This window comes from Montipora capricornis, chromosome 5 (assembly GCF_036669925.1).
Source record: "Montipora capricornis isolate CH-2021 chromosome 5, ASM3666992v2, whole genome shotgun sequence".
NCBI classification, from domain to species: domain Eukaryota; kingdom Metazoa; phylum Cnidaria; class Anthozoa; order Scleractinia; family Acroporidae; genus Montipora; species Montipora capricornis.
Genome location: NC_090887.1, coordinates 17,562,289 through 17,585,120, shown reverse-complemented (window position 1 = coordinate 17,585,120; position 22,832 = coordinate 17,562,289). Strand labels below are relative to the sequence as shown.

Here is a 22,832-nt window from a genome sequence, read left to right as displayed (position 1 = left end):
CACCATTGTTGGAGTGTTACCCTGTTGCGTCTGTTTGCACACCCTGTGGCATGTTGTTGCGTGTTGTTGCGCGAAGGCCTGAAACTAGTCAACCTTTTGAGCCAACACCTCCCAATATTTCTTTTTTCGTGAATCACTGAAGCGTAGCCAGAACAAATTATCGTGATAACGCTGTTAGCACAACTCATCCGACATTGCTGGAGTCCCCGCACGACGCATTACAATATGGACTCCATGGAGATGCACGTGTTTTTTTACAAAGCCTCACGGGGTCGTATCCTTCCCATTATACATTGCGTGTCTCCGTTTGCACAGGACTACCGAACTTGACATCCAACATCTGCGGGGACCAACAACTCCCAACAATATTAGGGAGTTTCTTGCGTCGGTTTACACGTAGCGTTTCAACAGGATGTAAATGCTTTAATTAATAGCCGTTAGGCTGTGATTTTGCCAACGCCTGAAGACAAAAGAATTCTAGTGTTATTGTTGTCTTGGTTCACATAAAGCCGAATCTTGGAATCAGATAATAAAAAAATGTACTAAGGCGGATATATATCAAATACTCAGACATACTAACCTGATTTTCAATATAAGCATTTAATCGCTCTAACATTCCTTCGCAAGTGAATTCGAATGGAACAAATGGTTTCAATATCTAAAAGAAATACCAATCCTCAGAAAATAGAAAATTGAAATTTGCCACCAAATGGAAACACGATTTTAGTGATGTCCACAAACAGAACCATGGTCTATCATGTCTAGCCTGGTTTAAAATACTCAGTGCTATCGAGGCAGACAAAACGTTTGAAAACCTTAGCGTCCACTTGTATGCCTTCGTTAGAAGTCTGATTAAAAATCCAAAATACGCTATTGTTCTAACCACAAAAGGATCTTCAGATTGGTATGATGCTGATAATGATGATGCTGCCGGTGGAGATAATGATGACGATGACCGATGATATACTAGCAACAATTTATCCATGTAGCCTAGCTCTAGTGTGGCGTATTAATAAGAGAGGCCTAGGTATGAGGGTCGAGGGTATTCTGACCTGTTTCTTAAGAATCTCCTTCATTGCCGTCATCACTTCAGCCTTATTCCTGATATCAACCGTATAAACGAAAGGTTTTCCAACAAATTGCTCTAGGTAAGGATGTTCAGAAGTTAACTACAGCAAAATGAAGAAAATAATTTTAAATAATATTAGTGGGTGTGATTTGATTTCAGCGATAAGAACTACCAGTAGTTCAAGTTCTCCAAATGATGGATAGCGCTATATCCGCCGGATATAATCGTTATCTACGGGATAAGTCATAGCAAAACCAATTGCGTTATCCAATGGATTGTGATTTATCCGGTGGATAGCGTTATCCACCTTTTGAACAATTGGGACCTGGTCTGCGGGCTCTACAAAGTCATGCACCTCAGTTTATACAAAGACATGAGATGATGGAAAGGCGTAATGCATCCGTGAGGAGGATACAATACAAGTTGCTTTAGCACATTTTTAGGCAAACATTTTACACCCTAACCCTTTCACTTTCCTGTAATACACTTTGCTTATGTCATCCAATATCATGCGATAGTAAGCCCTCCAATATGTTGGCTGTCAATATTTGGAACCTTTAGCAGGTGCGTAAGATAAGCCATCTCTGTTGCGTCCTCCCGGCCCAATGTTAAATTGAGTGACACCGCCCGACAAGAAAACCTCATTGGCTCTTGCGTGCACGATTGCTGGAACGCATTAGGACAGACGCTTATTTTCGCAATTCCATATACAAATAAATTATGAACCATTTAAGCAAGAACAGAACTGGTATAAAAAGCATAATGTTTGGAGAATGTCGGAACAAAAATAGTATTGTTGTGTGCTTATACATTCTCCATGAACTGATGATTGTCTCGGTATTGCTCAATTCTTATAAGAATTTCACTATTTCAGTTTTAAAGAGGACAGAAAAGAAATGTTGCAAATATTAACGCACATGCTGGTCTTGCAAAGCCTTTGTTTTTGTTTATGAACCTGTAAATAGGTGGAGTTCTTTTTGTCGCCACCGTCGACGTTTCAAAAGCAACCCGCCAATCAGTCACAATAGACAGAGACAATAAAATTAGCAATCATACGAAAAACAAACAACAAAGAAGCCGGGCGCTCAGCGAGAAGATCACACTTAATTTTGCTAAAGCAAGCACAAAGTTACTTTTGAAACTTCATTCAATTATAAGAAGCCTTAACTGAAAGCAAGTAATGTAAGCAGTCAAAAGTGCAACTTGACGATATTGCGGTCTCGGGAAAAATATATTTGTCAAGCATGACCATGAATACCAATAAAACTATCTTTGGCCGTTGTTTCGTACAAAAGAATTTGGCTCTTACGTTCCTTGATGATGGCTGTTGCCTTAGAGCTTCGTTGTTCAAACGGTTTTTTGGACGAATAAACTGGAAGAAAAATGACGTCATGATTAAACGTATCATAGCGGACCTTGCCCACACCAAAACTGGTACGGGTAAGACATTGAGGAATAGTTTGGGTAGTCGGTAAGTCCATGTTTATTATTGTGTACAAGTTTGCCTCAGCCGTCAAAGCGCACTACAATCTAATCGATCTCTCCAAGAAATCAGTACTGTGGTTATGGTTTAGGATTTATAAGGATACCGCACATATCACAAAGTATCATCATAGCGGTGGTTTACAATTCTTTCTCTAGGGTGAGATCGGACGTCAGCTTGTAAAGGCACCTCTTGCTTCTGCTATCAGTCCATATTTGATCTCACCAGACCTCAACGCTGGGGGTCTCCCCCTGCTAACTATATCTATTGAGAGCGCAGTGCGTTATCTCCGTACAATTTGACAAATATTTAAATAATGATCTCTCTGAACATTTAAATTTTTGCAAATAATGAATGGCTCGTTTGCGCTTTTACCTCCAGACAATTTGTCAGTATTTGATGATCAATAAGTCATTGATTATCTGGGGCTATAAAATGCCTTGTGTGACCAAATTCGTATGTTTTAGGCTACTGCCGCTTGTCATAAACTTATATATAAAATTCTCTTGTTCCAACTTTTCTGTCTCCTTTTAGAAGTTAACGACATCTGTATACAGTGTTTTTCATTTGAAGAACTTGGTATATTTTGGAGAGGCCAACGCTTAACCGAAAGTTTCAAGTCTTAATAAAAACAAACAAAATCGTCTTACTTTGGGATTCATGACGATGCATCCCTGTGCTAACGCTTCTAAGGCAAGTGCTTTTTCGTGCGGAGATCCCAGACCTATAAATAACTTAAAATGGTTGTCTTAGAATTATTACGGTAACTTGTATTGCAACATAGCAAGAAAATCTAAGCGGTCAACTTCAACATGCGCAAACGTGGATAATCTTGTTGTCCACGGTGATGTCGGAATGAAACTCGACCCGTCTTCAGCCTTTCTTTGCAATTTGCGTAAACCATTTGTCTATAATAGCAAGGCATACATCGAGTTTTGATGCACTTGAAAGGCATGACGAGCACACAGAAAACTGGAGTTGCTTTCCGGGACTCGTACAATTCACTCTGCTCCATAAACTTCCTAAAAATACAAAACTCTATGTTCTGAAGTTTATTTCATCGACTGTCGAGTGAGAAACAGCTGAATGTGCTGATTTATGTAAGAATGACCACTGAGGATTCGAGCCAACTAGGAACCTATCAGAACCAATTCAAGTGGGCGTTAACGCAATAGTAATTTTACAGCAATAGTTAGTTGAACTTTACCTTCGATTTTCTAAGCAATTCTTTGACCGTGTCCAACTCAATATTCCCATGGTTGACAATGAAAGCTAGATCATCCTTCAATCCTTCTGTTGACTAAATGAAAATTGGAACTGTAGGTATAAAGTTGATGTGTAGGAGCTGGGAGTGCGTCTTACCTGCGCAAATACTTGTAGAGTAAGGTAGGATGTGCGGACGCAAAGTGAGCCTGTACACACTTTATTAAGCGTAACAGAATGTAGTGTCACGGTATCCCCAATCCAGGCTCAGACCTTACAATTGCTTACCAGTCTTAGTGCAGAGTGTATCCTCGTCTGTTTATAAATCGCTTTTAGGTAACGCTTGTGCGCCTAGAAGAAACGAATTTTTCAGACAGTTAATTGAATAAAAATACTGAAACAACTAAAGTTTAGAGGAACGTCTGGACCGCTCCTACATGTACCGTGCATTTGATTGTAAGGGTAGGTCATAGCCTGCGAGCAGGCTCTCCGATGGACTGGGTAAAACTAGCGAAGACAGAGCCTGCTCGCAGACTAGATATTGTGCAAAGGAAATAATTACAAGCTTTGCAGGAAAATCCTGTTCGTTAAAACAGGTATCCGGAGACTATATGAAAACAGAAAACCACAATATAACGACTGCAGTGATTTTTTAGAATATATGAAATGTTATATCTTTCAGTTTAATTGCGGAACGGACATGAAATGAAAGTAAAGGCGGGGGCAAACGGCTTCCGGCAACATTTTCTTTGAACGTCCGTTCGATTTTGTCATACTAACTAAGATTTTGTTGAACAGCGATGTTGAAACGGTTTGCTCCACCGTTTCAACCATGTTCAAACACGTTGAAATAAAAGTTGAAACGATGTTGAATGAGTTCAAAAGCGTTTAAACTTTGCTTGAACAAACCATTCAACATTTCTTTTGTTTTCGCGGATGTTGAATGAAGATGAAGCCGTTTTTCACCCTTCGTTCAACATTGTTGGGTATGCGCATGCGTGCTAATCGGTCTCTCAATGACGTATCCATGGTAATGACCGCAGCTGCAGCCTGGGACTGAATACAAGGCCTCTAATCAAATCATGATGCTGATAATGATGCTGATGATGTGTAGAAACCGTCACAGGGGGCCCACACAATCGGATGTGTAGCCGATTGTTATTTTATGGTAAATGTACTGGATTTACCGTTTGCTTCACCTATAGCGATATATCGTTAACTATGTATGTAAATCAATGATAAATAAACGTTGAATTACCTTACCTGTGGTTTATATTCGTCCTTTTACCTCAAAAGCGGTTTTTTGAGCGATTTTGAATGAATTTGAGTTTGCCGTTGACTGTTCCTTCTTATATATGGAACAGTCAACTCAAATTCATTCAAAATCGCTCAAAAAACCGCTTTTGAGGTAAAAGGACGAATATAAACCACAGGTAAGGTAATTCAACGTTTATTTATCATTGATTTACATACATAGTTAACGATATATCGCTATAGGTGAAGCAAACGATAAATCCAGTACATTTACTATAAAAAAACAATCGGCTACACATCCGATTGTGTGGGCCCCCTGTGAAACCGTTTGCCCACTCCAGCAGTCAACATCGTTCAACAAAATCGAAGGGATGTTGAAGCCAATGTTGAAGCCTCTTGCTCGGGCATTAAGATCATCGCAGTTGGATAAGCAACTTAAGCAGAAGAACCAGAACATCATGCAACTTACTTTAAATGCGGCTCAGTAAAACAAATCAAATGCTTTTCCCCAAAACGTTGAATGATAAGAAAGCCATCATTAACACCAAGAACGAGGAAATGTGGGCTTTACATCCCGTTCAGCGCAAATTCTAAGCCTGACCGAGTTCATCACTACCAACCCTATGCTGGTCAACGAACTCAACTCGAGTGTTCTGTACCCATCGGTAAGATCCCAAAGTTAAAAAAAAAACAAGATTGCGGTCAACGTGTCTGGATTTGAAGAAGGGATTTGTTCCCAATGAACCTAACAAATAAACGCGAGTTCGCCATGCATGCGACCTTGCCGCTACTGTTTTCTAAACGGGAGAAACGTCACTCGTGTTTTATCAAAAATATCAACTGACTCCAGTCAAACAGGGCACAAAGCTCAACTGTATTATTATGCTTGTATAAGCAAAGGAAAAAACTTTATTTAAGTGTCTAGCCTTCTGGAGCTGGAGCACTAATTTGGCGGACACTGTAAACTGAAATCAACAAATTAACGCAAATCAAATGTTGGTATTTGAGGAGAGGGGAAAACCGGATTACTGGGAGAATTTACGCCACTTACCTTAAAGTCCCTCGCTGTATCTCCATCGACAAATGTCATGGAAGATTTCGATGGCAATGTTTCATTTCGTAAACTTCTTACCGCGAATCCAAGGAAAGAGTTATCCGCTGACAATGCTGTTAAAAAAATATGGAGTAAAAATTAGTATGTATGTGCAGAATCCCAGTTAAGTAGCTTCTGGAAAGTATTAGGTTTATTTTACATTGCAGGGGATGATTAACTTAAAACATCCATTGTGTTTATTTAGCTGTCGTCCAATTACCCTGGGTGCCAGAGGTTTTATTTTTCTTTCACGAGGAGCAGTTAATTGCGAACGGAGAGGTTTTGTTTTTCTTTCACCAAGACGGCTTCGGGTTTCGGTATCGCGACTTCATACCCAGGGTATCGTCCAATCATGTAGAAGAATGATAAATGATTCTCTCTAAATGTGCAGATATGCTATTAATGAAAGACTGACGACCACATTTGTCTATCGTTTCCGTCCCCCATTTACACTCTTTGATATCATGTTATCTTGCCACAGACACTTCTGTTCAGTCCGATATGGCGGGAGTCCAAATACCAGCGAAACACATTATTTAATATGTGAGAGGTTAGGGTTGTTCTAGGCAAGGAAAAGGTGGGAATTAATTGTTGTCGGTGAGAACGAAGCAACCATCCAGGGGCACCTAACTAGAATATACTTCAAAACCACTTAATCATAGCATTGTTAAACGTATTTAGTATTTAAACGGTAAATATAGGCATATTTTTATCCCCGAGAAATGTTCCATCTGTTCGGATTTCCTAGCTAAAAGTCTAGTGATCCGAAAACTATAGGGATCAAAACTTACCTTTCCGGAAGATTTCACCCAGAAAAAAGGCTCCCGAAAATTCTACGTGACCTTTTTGGGTAAAAATCCGTTAAAATGGGCAATTATACCATTTTTCAGATGTTCGAAAATCCTAGGAAAGGCAGGCAAGCAAGAAATTTTACAACAAATGTTCCGAAAATTCTAGATCTCAAATCGTCTTCCGAACAGATATTTTCCGAAAATCGACGTTGGGTGCCCCTGACCATTGCTTCGCGCGAAAAGCAAAGTATGAAATGGAGAGCAGAATATGTTTTTATTTTCAGGTCCCCACTGTGAAAAGTCCAATCTGTCTATCGAAGCAAGAAAGAGTCATGGCCGCAGCTTTTTTTCGTTCTGACAAAGGGCTAACGCTCGAAACGTCAGCTTTTAGAATCTCTGTACGGCGGCCAATTTACATTATCAACTCCGTTGATAAAAACAAATTTATGTATACTACTTCCCCACCGACGCAGCACCACAGTTTCTTTAGAATCTACCCCCTTAATGCAGCTTTTTTAGTTCATCAGTAACTTACGATATTTGACTAGAAACTGTTTGAGATTCAGGTTCCAATTCCCCACTTGGGATTGATCGCCGAAGTTGCCTCTGTAGTTAAACTCGGCGTCCATACCAAACGGAGTCAAAACGCGGAGATAACAGCTGCAAAAATGAAGGAAATACAAAGACGACTTAGTTCAGTGCAGATAAGGCCCGTTTCAAACGTCACATTTCGCATGTGCCGAATCTAATGCAAATGAGCGAAAACAATAGATTTTTCTCATTTGCATTAGATTTGGCACATGTAAAGTTCGACGTTTCAAACGGGCCTAAGTATATAATGGGGTTTTTGGCTTTGTGACCCAAGATGTTTTTCAGTGGTTTTATATTTTACATTCCGCGCACGGGATTTTTCGTTGTTGCAACACTTCAGTCCAATGAGCCACGTTCGATATATCAATATTCACACATGACCACGAGGCTTTATGGTTAAATTTGAATATTATTTTGTTTAGAAATCTCCCTTGAGAATTGTGAGACAAAGAAAATAGAACTGAGCCGTGAAATTTGACCATAAAGTCTAGTAGCCATGCCTGAATATTGATTTATCGAAGTTGGCGTAGTACTGGCGGCAACTAGTTTGCTTTGAAGTCAAAGAGTCACCGACTCTTGGGGTCTGTTCCAAGAGTTAAGGTGTTTTCAATTTCCGAACCGTACCTTCTAATAACTCCAATGTAAACAAGGCATGGCAAGAAACACATCGAACTGACCTTTTGCTAACCACGACCGTACCGTTGACTTCAACTTGAGATAGAAAAAAAGGGCGCCATAATAAATATAAAGGACGTTCCCGCGTTTGACAGTCAACCAGGCAAGAAAATGATAAAAATAATGACGGGAGACTTCTTCAGGATCGATAGGGCTGGTCAGGAACATTAATATTAAAACAACTGTTACCACAAACGCAACGACCACGAGACGCAAAATAATCAGTCGCTGACGCCACAAATTACATGCTTTGCACGCTACGCATGCTTCGCACGCTTTGCACGCTCTGCGCGTGCCGTTTACGCTTTTGTACATTTCTTTGCTCTTCTGCGCAAAATGACGATGTGAAAGTTCCAAAACACAGTTTGGCGAGAACGTAAACAAGTGAGGATGTGAGACATGGTTTGATCCTACTCTAAGTTGATGAATAATGAATAAAGCTAACACAGTTACAATTCAAGCCCCGCCGTTTTGATACTCGGGCCTTCGTCAGGGATCATCTAAGACAAAAACAAGAGCCCTCTTGCACTTCTAATAGGCATCTAAACGAAGGCGATAGCATCAAGATCTGCTATATTTGGAACCTTGGCACGCTAATGAGCCGGTGAGTTTAAAAGGACACTTGTTTCAGCCGCAGAGCACCCCTGATGATAAAGACAATTGCATGTGGAGACACTTAAACTTAAATCGTAGATTTGCAAGGTACATTCGATATTCTTCAAACCAGAGTAGCATCGTGCCATGAAGTCTGATTGTCCACTTGGCCCAGGCTGCTGGAAGCTTGATTAGCGCTCACCGTTGTTAAAGAGGGAGCTTAAGCAAAGACAACGACGACGGCTACGAGAACGCCACAAAACAAAAGGTTTAATTAGCGAAAACAATAGCTTTGCAAGCCCTGCACATGCGTTTTACATTTTGATACATTTCTTTGCTGTTCTCGTCTTGACAACAACGTGAAATGATCAAATTTGAGGTCATGTGGAGGACGAGAGCACCTGACGATGAATTTTCAATTTTCTCTCTAAATATCCGCACCGTTCTCATCAATTTCATTCTTGGAATGTGGACTCACACTTTCCGAGCCGAGCGACTTGGAATAATCGCAAAATTATTACTGTAGCGGGAAATAATAGGGAGCTTAACCACACGCGTTTTTTAGACGCGGGCGGCAACCGGAAGTGAGCTCTTTTCCCCTTTAACTTGTCTTCAGACAACCACATTTACATTGCTAAGTATCTTTTCTCCATTAGAGATGATTCGTTAAAAAATCGGGGAGACACCACTGTCCTGGCACGAGAAATGTCCTCTTCCGGTTGCCGTCCGCGTCTCAGAAACGCGCGTGCTTAAGCTCCCTAATATTTTTAGACAACGTTCTCGTAGCCGTCGTCGTCGTCCTTCCTTAAGGTCCCTCATATCATGACAACCAATACGAACCAAGACTGATTTAACACTACTTAACCAATGGTAAGCGCTGACCATCCTTAAAGCAACTGGGCGCTGGTTGGAGTGTGAAACTAAACACACTTATAGATGTATTCGGCATTCATTCCTCAGTTCTCTTACTATAACGCCATTTTTACCATCGTTTATATTCTTCGGGAAATCTAATACTCTCCTTTGTATATATGAAAAAAAAGTTTTACAACAATTGCTCAGGAAATGCAATAAAACAACGTTATATATATTTGAACACCTATCGAATACGCAAACCTCGTTGCTCAAGCGACTTTGAGTTCCTAAGAGACAAGGAAAGAAACGAAAATTCAAATGTGTTTTATGATTACCTGTACTTATACCACACGAGGAGCCGTGTTTGTCGGTCTGGCATTGATGTCACTAACTGTTGAAGGCCTGGGATATCAATGTATATTAGATCATATCCGGAATGCTCTTTCTCACAGCCGCGGTGGGTCAACTGACTTCCTTCGGATAGCACACTGCAGCGAGAAGCACGGTAAATTTAAGTAGAACATTGGTGCAATTTATCAAGATTTATTCCTTTTTCCTTCTAAACGTTTAGAGAGACGTGGAAAGATCTGTCAGACCCAATGAGGATCACGGCTCACCCTATTTCGGACAAAAGCATAAAACCCTTGGGAATAAAATAATACCGTTCGAGGATAATTTTCAGGGAATATCTGGACAGCAGTACAAGGAATTAAACCTTTTTGGATGAGTCATATAAAAAGAACATATTTTATTGTTCTGCGCTTTTTATCCCTCAATAACGATTTTTAAAAGACGTTGTCTTTACACACAAACCTGGCGCAGTGGTAAGAGCACTCGCCTCCCACCAATATGACCTGGGTTCGATTCCCGGTCCCGGCGTCATATGTAGGTTGAGTTGTTATGTTTGTTGTAGGTTCTCTCCTTTCTCCGAGAGGTTTTTCTCCGGGTACTCCGGTTTTCCCCTCTCCTCAAAAAACCAACACTGCCAAATTCCATTTCGATCCGAAATGCGCGGACACATGTTGAACGAGCTCTTGAGCGCTGTTAATTACAATTTGCAATTCAATAGCACTCGAAAAGTGTATGTGCATTTGTTAAAAGTTGAAGTGACTATCATTAAATAATCAGGAAAACCGTCCAAACAATCAAGTGTACTTCGACTGTGAGGTTACCTAAAAAGTTCTACACGATCCGTTTTGACAGAGACGTCGTGCCCCAGGATTGTGAGAGAGGCAAGCAAATCACTCCACTGTAGCAACTCATCTGTTAGCTTGGATGACTGGTTTGAGGGAACTGCATCCATCAACGAACCGATAAATAGTAAGATCTACAATGGTAAAATGTTTATTCTTTATCCAAATATTTGGACAGACATATTTAGGTGAACGACAGAGCCAACAACCTATCTAGGACACAGGCATAAAACCCTTGCAGGGAATAATAGAAATATCGGGACAACAGTAGTACAATAAGGAATTAAGCGTTTTTGGATGAGTCATAATAAGAAATAACACACTTTTCGTCTCATACGATCGTCACTAACATTTATATGCATGAAAGGGTAACGTGAAGTGCTATTTTCTACCCATGTAAACCATGTGAGCGTTAGCCCTACTGATGGAATTAGTGGGTTCAATTCCCAGCCTGGTCAGAGTTTTTCTCTGTCCTTGTGTGTCCCCAATTCCATTAGTAGGGCTAACGCACATGGTTTACATGGGTAGAAAATAGCACATTACATCATTACCCTCCAATATATAGTCAATTATAATCACAAGTGCAGCTGAAAAGTTGAGTCCGGGACTACCAGGAACAAATTCAAAGGCAATATTCAGAAATCAATATGTCTTGAACCCGAGAAACCCCGGAACTCAAGGCAAGCGCCCTGACCACTGGGCCGCACTGGGCCCCCCCCCCCCCCTGGCGATGGCGGGATTGTTGGCGCCGAATACGCAAATAACGAGCGGTGAATGGGGAGGGACCCTCTCCATTCTCCGTGCGGCTTCCCCGCTCGTTATTTGCCTCCCGCGTCAACAGTCCCGCAATTCAGTCCCGCCATTTACGCAGGGTAACGAGCGACTAGCGACTTTATAAAAAAGGTTTATTTTTTGTACAATTCTGATTGGAAAGAAAACAGAAACTGAAGTGAGCAATAGCGAAGAGGTAAAGAGCGGGACTCGAGGAGGGAGTTTTATGCGCCTAATACCTTCTTTTTTGAGCGCATGTCTATAGCATGCTTGGTTTGCATAAAATGAAGACCATCCTGCCAATAATGCCACATGATTGATATCCTAGATCTGATTGGCTGAAAACCCGGCATAGATTTCAACATGGACAACAGTTTATCTGGTTTCTCTCGCATTACTGCCTAAAACAAAAACAATCCGTTTAAAAATGAGCGAAAGGCATGTCTTACAAGTTAATGATTCTATCCAGTGGAGGCGGAACGGATAGAAGTCACTTCCATTGGTATGCCGCAGATCTGTAGGGCTGGATTCTCTGCCGTGTGATCTGTGTACAGCTTGTGATTGTTGTTACTATTGCTGTTGCTGTGGTGTTCGTTAGTGGTTTTCAATTGAGTGAAAAAAGTAATTAGCGAATTGCTTTGGTTTTGCATTACTTCACTCAGTGATTGGTTCAACGTTCTCGCGCCATTTTTTCAACCAATCAGGGGCCAGTTGTTCAAAAGCCGATTAACGCTAATCTCAGCTTAAAAAATTAACAAAGGAGTTTTATTCTCTACTCCCAAATGCTGTTCAAGGCTGATATTCGGTAAAACGTTAAATTAGAAGAAGTCAATCTTGAAAAACAAAAATAAGCAAAGGAAACTTTCACCAAAACGTTGAAAACATGAAACAAAATTTACGCTAAATCCTGAATTAAGTTAATCGACTTTTGAACAACCGGGCCCAGAAGTGAAGCCAAAACAAATCGTGGCTTGCGCGTGCACATTTTCCCGCTTTTTGTTTCGGCTACGTGTAATTAGTTCGAGTTTTGCTTGGGTTACTGAATTGTCTCCGTCCTTTTTGATTGGCCAAACTAATTACTTTGGTTTTGGTTTTACGAAATTCGAATGAAACTCGCTATTCGTACCAATGCAAATAGGAAAGAGTTTATAAAGAGTTTTAGGAACGCGTTTATGTTAAATAGCAAAAGGCAATCACCTGTTTGTTACAAAAGTATGAGAACCGCTTATTCTAGCTGGCATACCTTTTAGAAGTTACTCAATGTCTGTATAACAGAAAATGAAATTATCTCGATCTTTGCCTAAGGCAAACTTTATCGCTCATTTTTTATTTATTTCCTCTTGATTTAAAAGCCCCAATTGTGCGAGAAACCACGGCCACCGTAGCTCACATAAGTGACCGATACAAGCAAGAAAGCCCACTATGAAATTGTATCAATTGAGCTTTACTGGAGAATACAGCCTGCTAAATCAGCAAGTCATACAGCGTCCGTACTATCTGAGATATGAATAATGCCACGCATTCCGCGATTCTTTCGGACAGTTCAGGTTCTGGTTTCCAAAATTAACTCTTCTTTCTGTGCATTCTCAGAAATTGTAAAACTTTGTGGTTGATCACATTTTCAAAAATGGAACCCGATTTCGACCACAAGCATCCCGGAACCTGGCGGGGCTCGTTTGTATATATATATATATATGAAACAATCGCGAATCTACTTTTTCACCTTCTCTCTTCTTCGTTTTTTCTTTTTCATGTATTTTCTCCAAGTGAGCCGTGGGCACCAAGACTCAACCTAAGAACACAGGGATGATAAGAGTCTTTTTCATGTTTGAGAGAGAGTATTAACTCTTCGACTTGAGTAAGGTACCCAGGCTCCCCCACAAAAGATACTAGACTGAAGCGAGATCTAGGAATCCGAGCCAGTGTGCTTAGCTTGGTACATTCAAAGAGGCCATCACCCCATCATTTCCAAGAAATAACACAGATTACTCGAGTTTTTTTTATTGGCACTAACCCCAACCCTAAACCTGCATGAAACCGCCTCGCTATGAGCAAAACCCGCAAAGGAGGACTCCAGAGAGTATCCAGGAGGTCTGGCAGCGTATAGCGAGGAGAGACTCCTTGTCGTATTTTTGCAGTTGATTGGTCGACCCCCTCTTCCACAGCCCCTGCCACCTATTACGCGTTCTACGCAGATGTAGTAACAAGACAAATTTCTTACTTCACTTAAATATATGATCAGCGAACAGGTTGTTCCATCCACATCATATTCCATGTAACAAGGGTTTTTTTCCCAGTTGTTCCTCAGTATCTAAAAGTAACCGCTAAGTTTTAGCATGACAATCAAACACAAAGACCTTGAACAGAAAAAAATAAATGACGGTCAATTTCCATTCTGGTGCGGGGCTTGATACAAGTAACTATTTTAGTAATAAGCATTGATACCTCCACTCTATTCCTGCAATCGGGATAGGATTTGTCTTCCGGTATTTCACAGCTCAACTCATCCTCATCTACAACATGTCAAGAGATTACATTGGCTCAAGCAATTTAGTTTGTTCCCTTTACTTGCAAGGCTGGGATTGAATTGCGGATTGCGGGGTTAAAAAGATAGCAGCCGTAAAACCAAACCGCCTTTTAACGAAGCGAGACTGCAAACCTACTACATTGAAAGAAATAATATTCCCGTATCTCTTTCACATGCGATCTTGTTTGAAGAGTAACCTTTCACAGCAAATTAGGGACTCAGTGACGTACCGTTTTTTCTTGTATAAGAAATTTTGACTGATAGGTATCACAATATCCAGTCCACGGTCGTACTCGACCTTCTCCTAAGTCTTGTTCAAAAATTTGACCAGTGCACGAGCGAGTGTTTCGGAGCTTTAATACGTAACACTGACATTAGGGACAAAATGGTCAGGCTTTTCTAACGAAATGCTTCCTATTCCTTCACCTTTCGTAAATCAATAAACCGCATGTCAATTTCTTATCATTAAGCTTGACGTCGAGGTTTGTGATAAAAAAAGGAGGGTCTATTAGACGTATATCATAGATAACATCTTCTTAAAAATACGCCAAAAATGTAACTGAATAATAGTGCAAACCAAAGGATAGATGTTTTGTCTTTACACGATGTATTAGGGCTCCTTAGCTAGCCGTAAGTGGGATAGGGCAACGGATGCAGTGCATGTACATAGACAACAATTCTCTCGCACCGTGTTACTCACCATCAGTTTTTTCCGAATAGATGAGCTCTTCCAAAGATGCACTTTCATTTCCATTGCTGTCTGACTGCGACAAGCGAAGACTGTCAAAATACTTTCTCCCTTGTTCTATATCCAGAAGTAACTGAGCTGTTATTAAAAATAGAATCCACACTCCCGCTAGAACGAGAAGTATGCACAAAATACCACGAACACTACCAAACGACATGAAGTAAGTCTTTGAATTGTAGTGAAATTTTTCAACTTAGTAGGAACCAAGCTGAAATCGTTTTGGAAACGTTATTGTTCCTACGTTTTCAACACAGACTGCGCTAAATTTCCATAAAGCAGAATTTTCCCAGAGTGTTTTTAGTTGCCAGGTAACGAGAGTCCTATAAAGCCCTGGCCCAACTATCGCAGAAAAGTGCCAATTTTGTTCGAGCCAACATTGTTCAACCGTTTGGCTGCCAATGTTGCAGGGCACGTTCGTTCAACAATTTTTTGCTTGATCAAATGTTCATAACTTATGTTGAGGATAAAGTTTGCTTTTGATCAACTATTTCGCCAATCAAAGAAAAGTTGGGTTGTTTTGCCGTTCTGATTTTCTGGTTGTTGCGGAATTCCGGAACTTCAAGAATACCCAAGTTTCCGGCAAATTGTTTTCTGAATATTCCCGTTCCATTGGAAACTTTTTGTAGAATGGAAGGCGCCCAATGTCATCTATAAATCAAAGATCAATCACTGTCCGAATTAACATTCCAACAACACTAGTAAATTAAATACTTCAACAACAAAGAAATATTATAGTAATAAAGGGCTTTTAGTAGTTTACATGGTACAATACAGTACCAAGTGAAGCTATGATCCTCGCAGTTATGAACACAATTTTTGCAATTGCATAAAGAAGCCTGAAAAATTCAGGACTTCAACGGGGTTTGAACCCCGTGACCTCGCGATACCGGTGCGACGCTCTGACCAACAGAGTTATGAAGCCAATGACGTTGGGAGCTGGTCATTTGTGGGTGAGGAATGAATCAATGATGAAATGATGATATGAAATCAAGTGAGTATCATAGCTTCACTTGATCCCATATCTGCAGTTCATATATGATCCATTTCATATAGCTTCATATATCATTTCACAATATAGTATGTCCAAAGAAATAGTGAACACGTTTTAAAAGTCTTTTAATTCATAAGTTCGCAAAGTGTCCCTGTAAGTATTAGAAGCAATAAGAGCGAGTTGAAGCGACATCTGGAGTTGCAAATAAATTGTTTAAAAAAACCTCTGCTCATTAATATCGATTCATACGGTTGAATAAATTAGCAATGGGTAAACTTATGTTCAGTCGCCAGCAACGTAGAGAAAGAGTCTAGTTCCTAGGGACTCTTTTCCAAAATTGCAGCACCCTCAGAAACAAAGTAACTCTTAAGTGAATAAAACATAGAACTACCTTTTATTTATTAAAACCAACTCAAGAATTCCTATTGCATTTAAAATGTACTTAGCTGATTTTGCACTAAAATTTGGTTTTATATGCAATTCCTCCGATTTAACACGACACGAGTGTTTTCCAGAGGTTAAGGCATTGGGCTGGCATGCAGTTGCTCCTGTGTAAAAGGGCAGAGTAGAATAATAATTTTTATTAAGAACTAGATCATTGGATAGTGAAATTCTAGGGTTCGCTTAGCCATCATGGTATAATTATGACACTGTCAAAATAGAGCACAACTCGTAAACATGCTCAGCGATACTGCACACCAAAACATCTAGAATAAGCTCTTTAATCCAACTTTTTTGGCACTAATCTTTAGCAAATGAATTGTAAACCACAGATTTGGGTGTATCAAGTGCGGGGCAACGTCAGTACCTAAACAAGGCAAACAGCTCTCTACTGCACAATAACCAAGTGTACAGTAACTAACTGTCCAATATCGTGGAATATTTGTACTCGTTTCGTGCGTTTTCTGTACAATAACTAATACAGTTGGATAATAAATATTTAACTCTGATTCCATGAGCACACATTGGATACGAGATGGTAAATACAGTAAATAGCTAACGAGGTGCATAGCGCCGAGTTGGCTATTACCAATCTACTGTAACTGTTCACGAGTTTTTTTTTGTGTTTACAAAATAAAGTAGGGAATATTTAACCACAATTTGTGGGCATTCTTAATAACGTATTATCTATCATCTCATACCGTAACATGCCCTTGTGGAAAAATAATAATCCACTCTGCCCTCGTTTTGGAAAATTGAATCTACCAATCTTGGCAAAGAGCCAACTTATTTTCTTCTTCTTTCTGAGAAAGGTACAGACAGAAGTCGGACTGGATCAACTCGTATTGCTTACCTCGAATCAACGAAAAAAAATGACAAGGCCTCAAGAAATCACCCTAGCCCTAATCTTTAGCAAACGTTGAATAGTTTTTGGTTTACAAAACCGTATTTTGCTCGATCCAAGGTGAGAAATTTAAGCTGATCTAGTTCGACTTTTGTACCTACCCTTCTTTCAGCATGCCATGTTTGATTTGAAATTTTTATTTCAACTTTTCTTGTTTTCAAGCACATAGATTTTTGGTATCTCTACGTGGAAAATGTGCTACAGAAATGAAAATGCATTATCACATCATTATATAAATAACGATTATCATTATGATATGGGTAAGATCCTGTTAGATTGTTGAATGAGTGGAATTTTTGTCTATATAAAAAGTGAGTGTAAATGTAAAAGAGTAGATTTGAGTTGGAATAAAATGGCACCCTAAAGGGGCAGCATTTCCTTTATTATACAAAGCAGGTACAAATCACTTGACCAAAGTTTTGGAATTACCTTGAGAAGTGAAATAAAAAACAATGTCATAAAAATAGATTACAAATCTTGTTCTATGTATAATGTGCTCCACATTAAAATGATCTTGGCAACGATAAAAACCATATTCTTAGCCTGCAATGCTAGCAGATTTAAACAAGAGCAAGAGTGTCTATGATAAGCGTGGTATTTTTCATGACAGAACAACACAGAGAAAGGTGACACTGTTCGTGAGAATCCCTTTTCACATAGGTCACACAAGCACATTATTCCAATCAACCAAACAGGCTTAAACATTTGCCACGCAAATAACATAGTGTGTACTTTACTGTGAACTCTCCACTTATAGCTAGAGCCCATAACAATATTTCTGTGCGATTCGATTCTTCCCAAGAGCTTTCAAGGCTTTTGATAAGTCCATAAATGTTACAGACTTTCCACTTTGAAACCACACCATTAACATCTGAAATGATTTTTCTCGTACACTGGGGTACTGAACATTGTCTGCCTGAATTTCTTCAATGTTTTCATTAGGAATTTTCAATTTACGTCCAAGGGGCTTCCAAAAGGCAGCAATCTCTCTTGACAAGTCATCAAGCAGTTCCTCAGATGGAATCATATCCACATTCTTTGTAGTCTTTGCTCTTTTTGCTGGTGGTGCACCTGCAAACCAATTTGATGCAAGTGTAACAAGAGGTGAGGAACAATCAAGTACATATGCCAATAGCTGGCACAGCAAGCAACTCTTTTAATTAAGGCCTGTGCAAACATCAATTAATGTATTTTCGGTAAGAAAAAAATTCTTGCTACTGTCTATCATTATAAAGCCATGATGTGTTTTCGAAATTTGAGTTTATTTAACCCGTTCACTCCTGGAAGAAAGACTTAATAGATTTTACTCTGCCTAACACCAGACATGCAATTCTACCAGAAACCCATAAGGGTTGAAACGTGTAATGTGCGTTCATAGCTTCCGAATATTCAGTGCGAACTGATTGGTTGAATGTTTCAGTGCTAAGTACCATATTTGGAAACCCCTCGCTCTTGTTGTTCCAAATATGGTACTTAGCAAATTGAATATTCAGAAGCTTGTTTCCCAGCATACAAGGGGCTGTTACACGTTTCAACCCTTACGAGTTTCTGATTCTACTTAATTAGATAGATAATGATGAAATACCAGCATTTCTCCTTTTACTAAAAAATCATATCTTCACTGTGCAGTGAACATATCATTTTTATCTTTCACATGTGAGAATATAGGTGTTGTCATGGTAACGAACACAATTAGCCAATAAAACACGAGCTTCGTCTTCATTGTAAGATACTACCGGTATTGTACTTCCATATAATTCTTCTCTACTACATTAACATTTTTTTCCACAATTTTACGTTATCATGAATTCTCTCTTCTCATGCGTCCGCCATGTTTGATTGAAAGCGAGGCTAACCGCGCAAACATTCAAGATGGCTGCCACACACTGTTGTGTGCCGTTGTGTACGAATGATTCAAGATACAACAAAGAGATATCCTTCCATGCTTTCCCAAAAGAGGCCAAAAGGAGGGCAGAGTGGATTGCAAGAATACGAAGAGATCCAGGACCGAATTTTGAAGTTAGTTTTAACTGTCTGGCCTCTCGTTCGAATTCTGTTTGTGTTTATAGCTTGATTTAAACTTAAGATAAAGCTAAAGCATATTTTCTTATAATCCTATTTGTTAGCGCGTTGTTATTGGATTTCATTGATGAACTAGTTTAAGTGAAATTGATCTTGATATAGTGAATGCAGGCCTATATTCACTATCGCTACGGCTGCTTTTCTTTTGACATCTTGTCAGATTAAAAAGCATACTGCTGTTTGTTCAGAGCATTTTGAGAAAACTGATTATAGACGTTCGTTGGCTGGACAGCGGCGGCTATTGAAGTCAACAGCAGTCCCTTCTCTCTTCGCTTGGACTAAGAAGAAAGAACAGGAAATATCAAGAAGAATCTTGAAAAGAAAGTCATCAGAGATCCCCCCAACATTTCAGCTTAACACAAAAGGTGCCACCTTAGTGAATTCCTTTCAGCTTCTGTTCCTATAAACTGCTGTTTTAAAGATGCTTCAAATTTATATTACTGGTGTTTTTGTAAGTGTGCACATATTTTACTTAGGAACCCAAGATTTTTATTCACTCACATTCTTTTGTGCAAAAGTAATTCATTCAGAAGCTGAGAACACATGGTCTACTTGTGATTGGATTTCTCCTGCAAGAAAGATTGTGAATATTTTAAAAGTACTCACACACTTGGGCTCCTTGCTGTAACAGTTGCGTATACTCTGCCATGTCCCTTTTATTTGTTCACTTGGAATTAATATTATTTTGATGTTACACAGGGACTCCATCTAAGAACTTTGAAAACTTTAAAATAGATATTTTTTGTTTTTATAGAACAGGTCACTAACCCAGCATTTACCAGTACTCCAAATCTTTATGATCATGATTATGGTGTGGTGAGACAGGAAGTGTCACTTGAGGAGATGCTCCAGGCAGCTAGGAAAGAGATAGAGAGACTCGAACAGGAACTTGATAGGAAGAACAATATAAGTCAGTTTGGCCTTCGCCGATTTATGTATGATGATGAAATGATCCGGTTTTATACTGGGTTTTCAAGTAGTAATGTGTTATGGTCATTTATAGATGTGATAAAACCATCTGCTGAAAAAATGAGAACGTGGTCTCAAGTTCAACGTGGCAGGGCTAAAAAGCCTGGTGAAGGGATAATTAATGAAGTATTTATAAACATGAAAAAACAGTCCCTTGCTATAGAAGATCAACTGTTCATGTGGTTGTGTAAGGTCAAGCTAGGCTTATTTGATCAAGATTTGGCTGTCAGATTCAATGTGTCAATTTCTACTGTAAGTAGAATGATTATAACCTGGTCAAACTTCCTTTATTTTACAATGGGATGTTTACCACTATGGTCGAGTAGATCACAGATTAGAAAAACAATGCCAAGTAGTTTTAAAGATAGTTTCAGCAATGTGCGTGTGATCATAGATGGCACAGAAATGAAGGTTCAGACACCTTCCTCTCTTGTGCTTCATTCTGAGTTTTACTCTAGTTACAAAAGTGCAACCACCTTCAAAGGTCTTGTTGGTATTACCCCCAGTGGTGCAGTGTCATTCATCTCCAAACTCTACACGGGATCTATAAGTGACAGGGAGATAGTGAAAAGGTGTGGAATTTTAAAGCTGTTAGAGGATGGAGATGGGGTTATGGCAGACAAAGGTTTCACTATAGAAGACCTTTTATCTCCTTTAAACTGTTCTCTCAACATTCCACCATTTCTGAGTGAAAAGGTTCAGTTTTCCAAGGAAGATGTAGAAAGGACTCAAAAAATAGCGAAGCTAAGGATCCATGTAGAGAGGGCAATTCGTAGAGTCAAGGAAAACCATTTATTTGATGCTGTACTTCCACTGTCATTAGCCTCTTCAATTAATCAAATATGGTCGGTCTGTTGTATGCTATCAAACTTTAAAGGACCTCTATTTTAAAATGATAGCAATTAATTTGAATAAAAACATTTACAAATAAAAATGAGGTTTTATCAGTGGTGTGACATTTACAATGATGGAAGATAATAGTTGTAATAAAACAGAGTTAGCTTATTGTACATGTCGGCAAAGAACTCTTCATCAAAGTAAATGGTTTCAATGTGCCAATCATTCTTACAAAATACCATGAAGTCACACCATTTGAGCCCGGTGATGGCCATCTGCCCCATTACCTGAAAGTAATACTCATGGGTTTTCTTTAGTTTGAGTTGACCATTGACAATCTTTAAATACTTGGCATCTCTGCATGACTCACACTGGGGACACTTAATTTCAAGCAATCCAAATACCTCATTGCGTGTTGGGTCATAAACAAGAAAATCAGGGCTTGCTCCTAAAAAGGGACAGCCTGGATTAATAACAAATCCTGTTCGGTATACATTGACAAACCTGGTGTTGACATATGACTGTGCTGCCTCACTTTCATGTTCAAGGCCATACTTCATGGCAGCAGTCTGAACAGTTTTCTTTTTAAGCTGAGTTACCAGACCCTCATAATCACTTTTTCTTGAACAAATTTGCTTAAATTTTGAGGCAGTGAGCCGCCGCTTTCTCAGCTCATGCCAAAATGGATTTTGAGATTGGTCTTTTGTTTCCCGCTCAACGTTGGATGCCTGCTCTAATGATACCTTTAATGAATCAAGTACATTAGCCTGTGAGCGTGGAAGAACATGGCTACATAAGGGATCAAGCAGCTTTGCTGGTAGGACAGGTAGGGTATCCCTCTGATCTATGGATAAAAACTTACTGTTTTCCCTAATAGTAGGTTGTTGATAAGACACAACACATCCCTTCGGTACAGTGCCATAGTTGCACTCGACATACTCTAATTCACCCTCGCTAAACAATGTAGCAAACTGTGTTTCTTTGTAGTCAGTTTTAGCCCTTGCTAGAAATTCCCTTATAAATTCTGGGTTAGGGTAGTTTTGTATAGGGTTATACAAATTACTCTCTACACCATCTATGGCACGCTTCTTACATTTAGGACCTCCCTCTGATTTTAATTCGGGTTTTCTAACAATAAGATTATCAACAGCTTCAGGATGGATTCCAGCTGAACGGGGCTTGTGCCATTCCTGTGGCATAGATGTCTTGGATGGTACCTCTGGGACAGCATCAATTTTAAGGAGGCTGTAATGGGCTGCCTGGTATATCAGTGCCACCTTATGGTTACATATTCCCTGCCCAGCCTTACATGAGCAGGAATGATCCACCACTTCCTCATTGTAAAACGACATCTTTGAAAATATATGAAACAGAAGTTTTTAAGCTTATAATCATTATTTTGGAAATAAGGTAACAAAGGACAACAAAGCAGGAAATAAAGAAAAAATTATTTACTATAATTTATTATTTTGTAATGAATAGTGTACATTCTTGTTCATACAGATATAGGGTAAAAAGGAATAATTCAAGGTTATTTGAATTAACTTTGAGAACTTTCACAATATTCAGTAAAATGTCAACTGCCCCATGCACTTAAGTTACTTAAATTTAGCATTCAGCTAAAAAACAACCATACAACTAACCCATAAGTAGTGTGGCTCTTCATTTTTCCTTAACGACTTGAAACATCTTGCTCTGATAAAAACAGTGTCATCTTCTTCTCTTTTACCAACTTAATGAACAATCATACCAGTAGGTAAG

The 22,832-nt window shown here is 39.4% G+C and overlaps 2 protein-coding genes across 2 annotated transcripts in view; both read right to left on the bottom strand.

Annotated features, from left to right (window-relative positions):
* Positions 1–1,092: 1,092 nt before the first annotated feature.
* On the bottom strand, positions 1,093–15,319 carry LOC138048850 (alpha-1,6-mannosylglycoprotein 6-beta-N-acetylglucosaminyltransferase A-like). Its single transcript, XM_068894960.1, has 14 exons — positions 14,800–15,319; positions 14,018–14,085; positions 13,794–13,883; positions 13,296–13,364; positions 11,812–11,973; positions 10,781–10,935; positions 9,944–10,096; positions 7,429–7,553; positions 6,061–6,176; positions 4,044–4,106; positions 3,760–3,852; positions 3,203–3,276; positions 2,379–2,441; positions 1,093–1,169 (listed from the first exon to the last, which is right to left on the bottom strand). The coding sequence occupies exons 1-12, from the start codon at positions 15,002–15,004 to the stop codon at positions 3,241–3,243; spliced, it is 1,335 nt and encodes a 444-aa protein (XP_068751061.1). The 5' UTR covers positions 15,005–15,319; the 3' UTR covers positions 1,093–1,169; positions 2,379–2,441; positions 3,203–3,240.
* Positions 15,320–19,030: 3,711 nt separating this feature from the next.
* Positions 19,031–22,832, bottom strand: part of LOC138049728 (uncharacterized) — a 4,304-nt gene continuing 502 nt past the window's right edge. Inside the window, exons 2-5 of the mRNA XM_068896135.1 lie at positions 22,715–22,803; positions 21,359–22,423; positions 19,767–19,834; positions 19,031–19,543 (exon numbers count right to left, since the gene is read on the bottom strand). Of these exons, the coding sequence (XP_068752236.1) occupies positions 19,814–19,834; positions 21,359–22,423; positions 22,715–22,803 (1,175 nt within the window). The 3' untranslated portion in view covers positions 19,031–19,543; positions 19,767–19,813. The remainder of the gene's footprint in view (positions 19,544–19,766; positions 19,835–21,358; positions 22,424–22,714; positions 22,804–22,832) is intronic.

What these genes read in the sequence shown, in the direction of transcription:
- LOC138048850 (XM_068894960.1), bottom strand. Translation starts at nt 15,004, where the DNA reads ATGTCGTTTGGTAGTGTTCGTGGTATTTTGTGCATACTTCTCGTTCTA. An exon ending in TGATCATATATTTAAGTGAA is followed by an intron (nt 13,365 to 13,793) that starts GTAAGAAATTTG and finishes CTGTGTTCTTAG; the next exon opens with GTTGAGTCTTGGTGCCCACG. An exon ending in AATTGCTTAGAAAATCGAAG is followed by an intron (nt 3,277 to 3,759) that starts GTAAAGTTCAAC and finishes AGTTATTTATAG; the next exon opens with GTCTGGGATCTCCGCACGAA.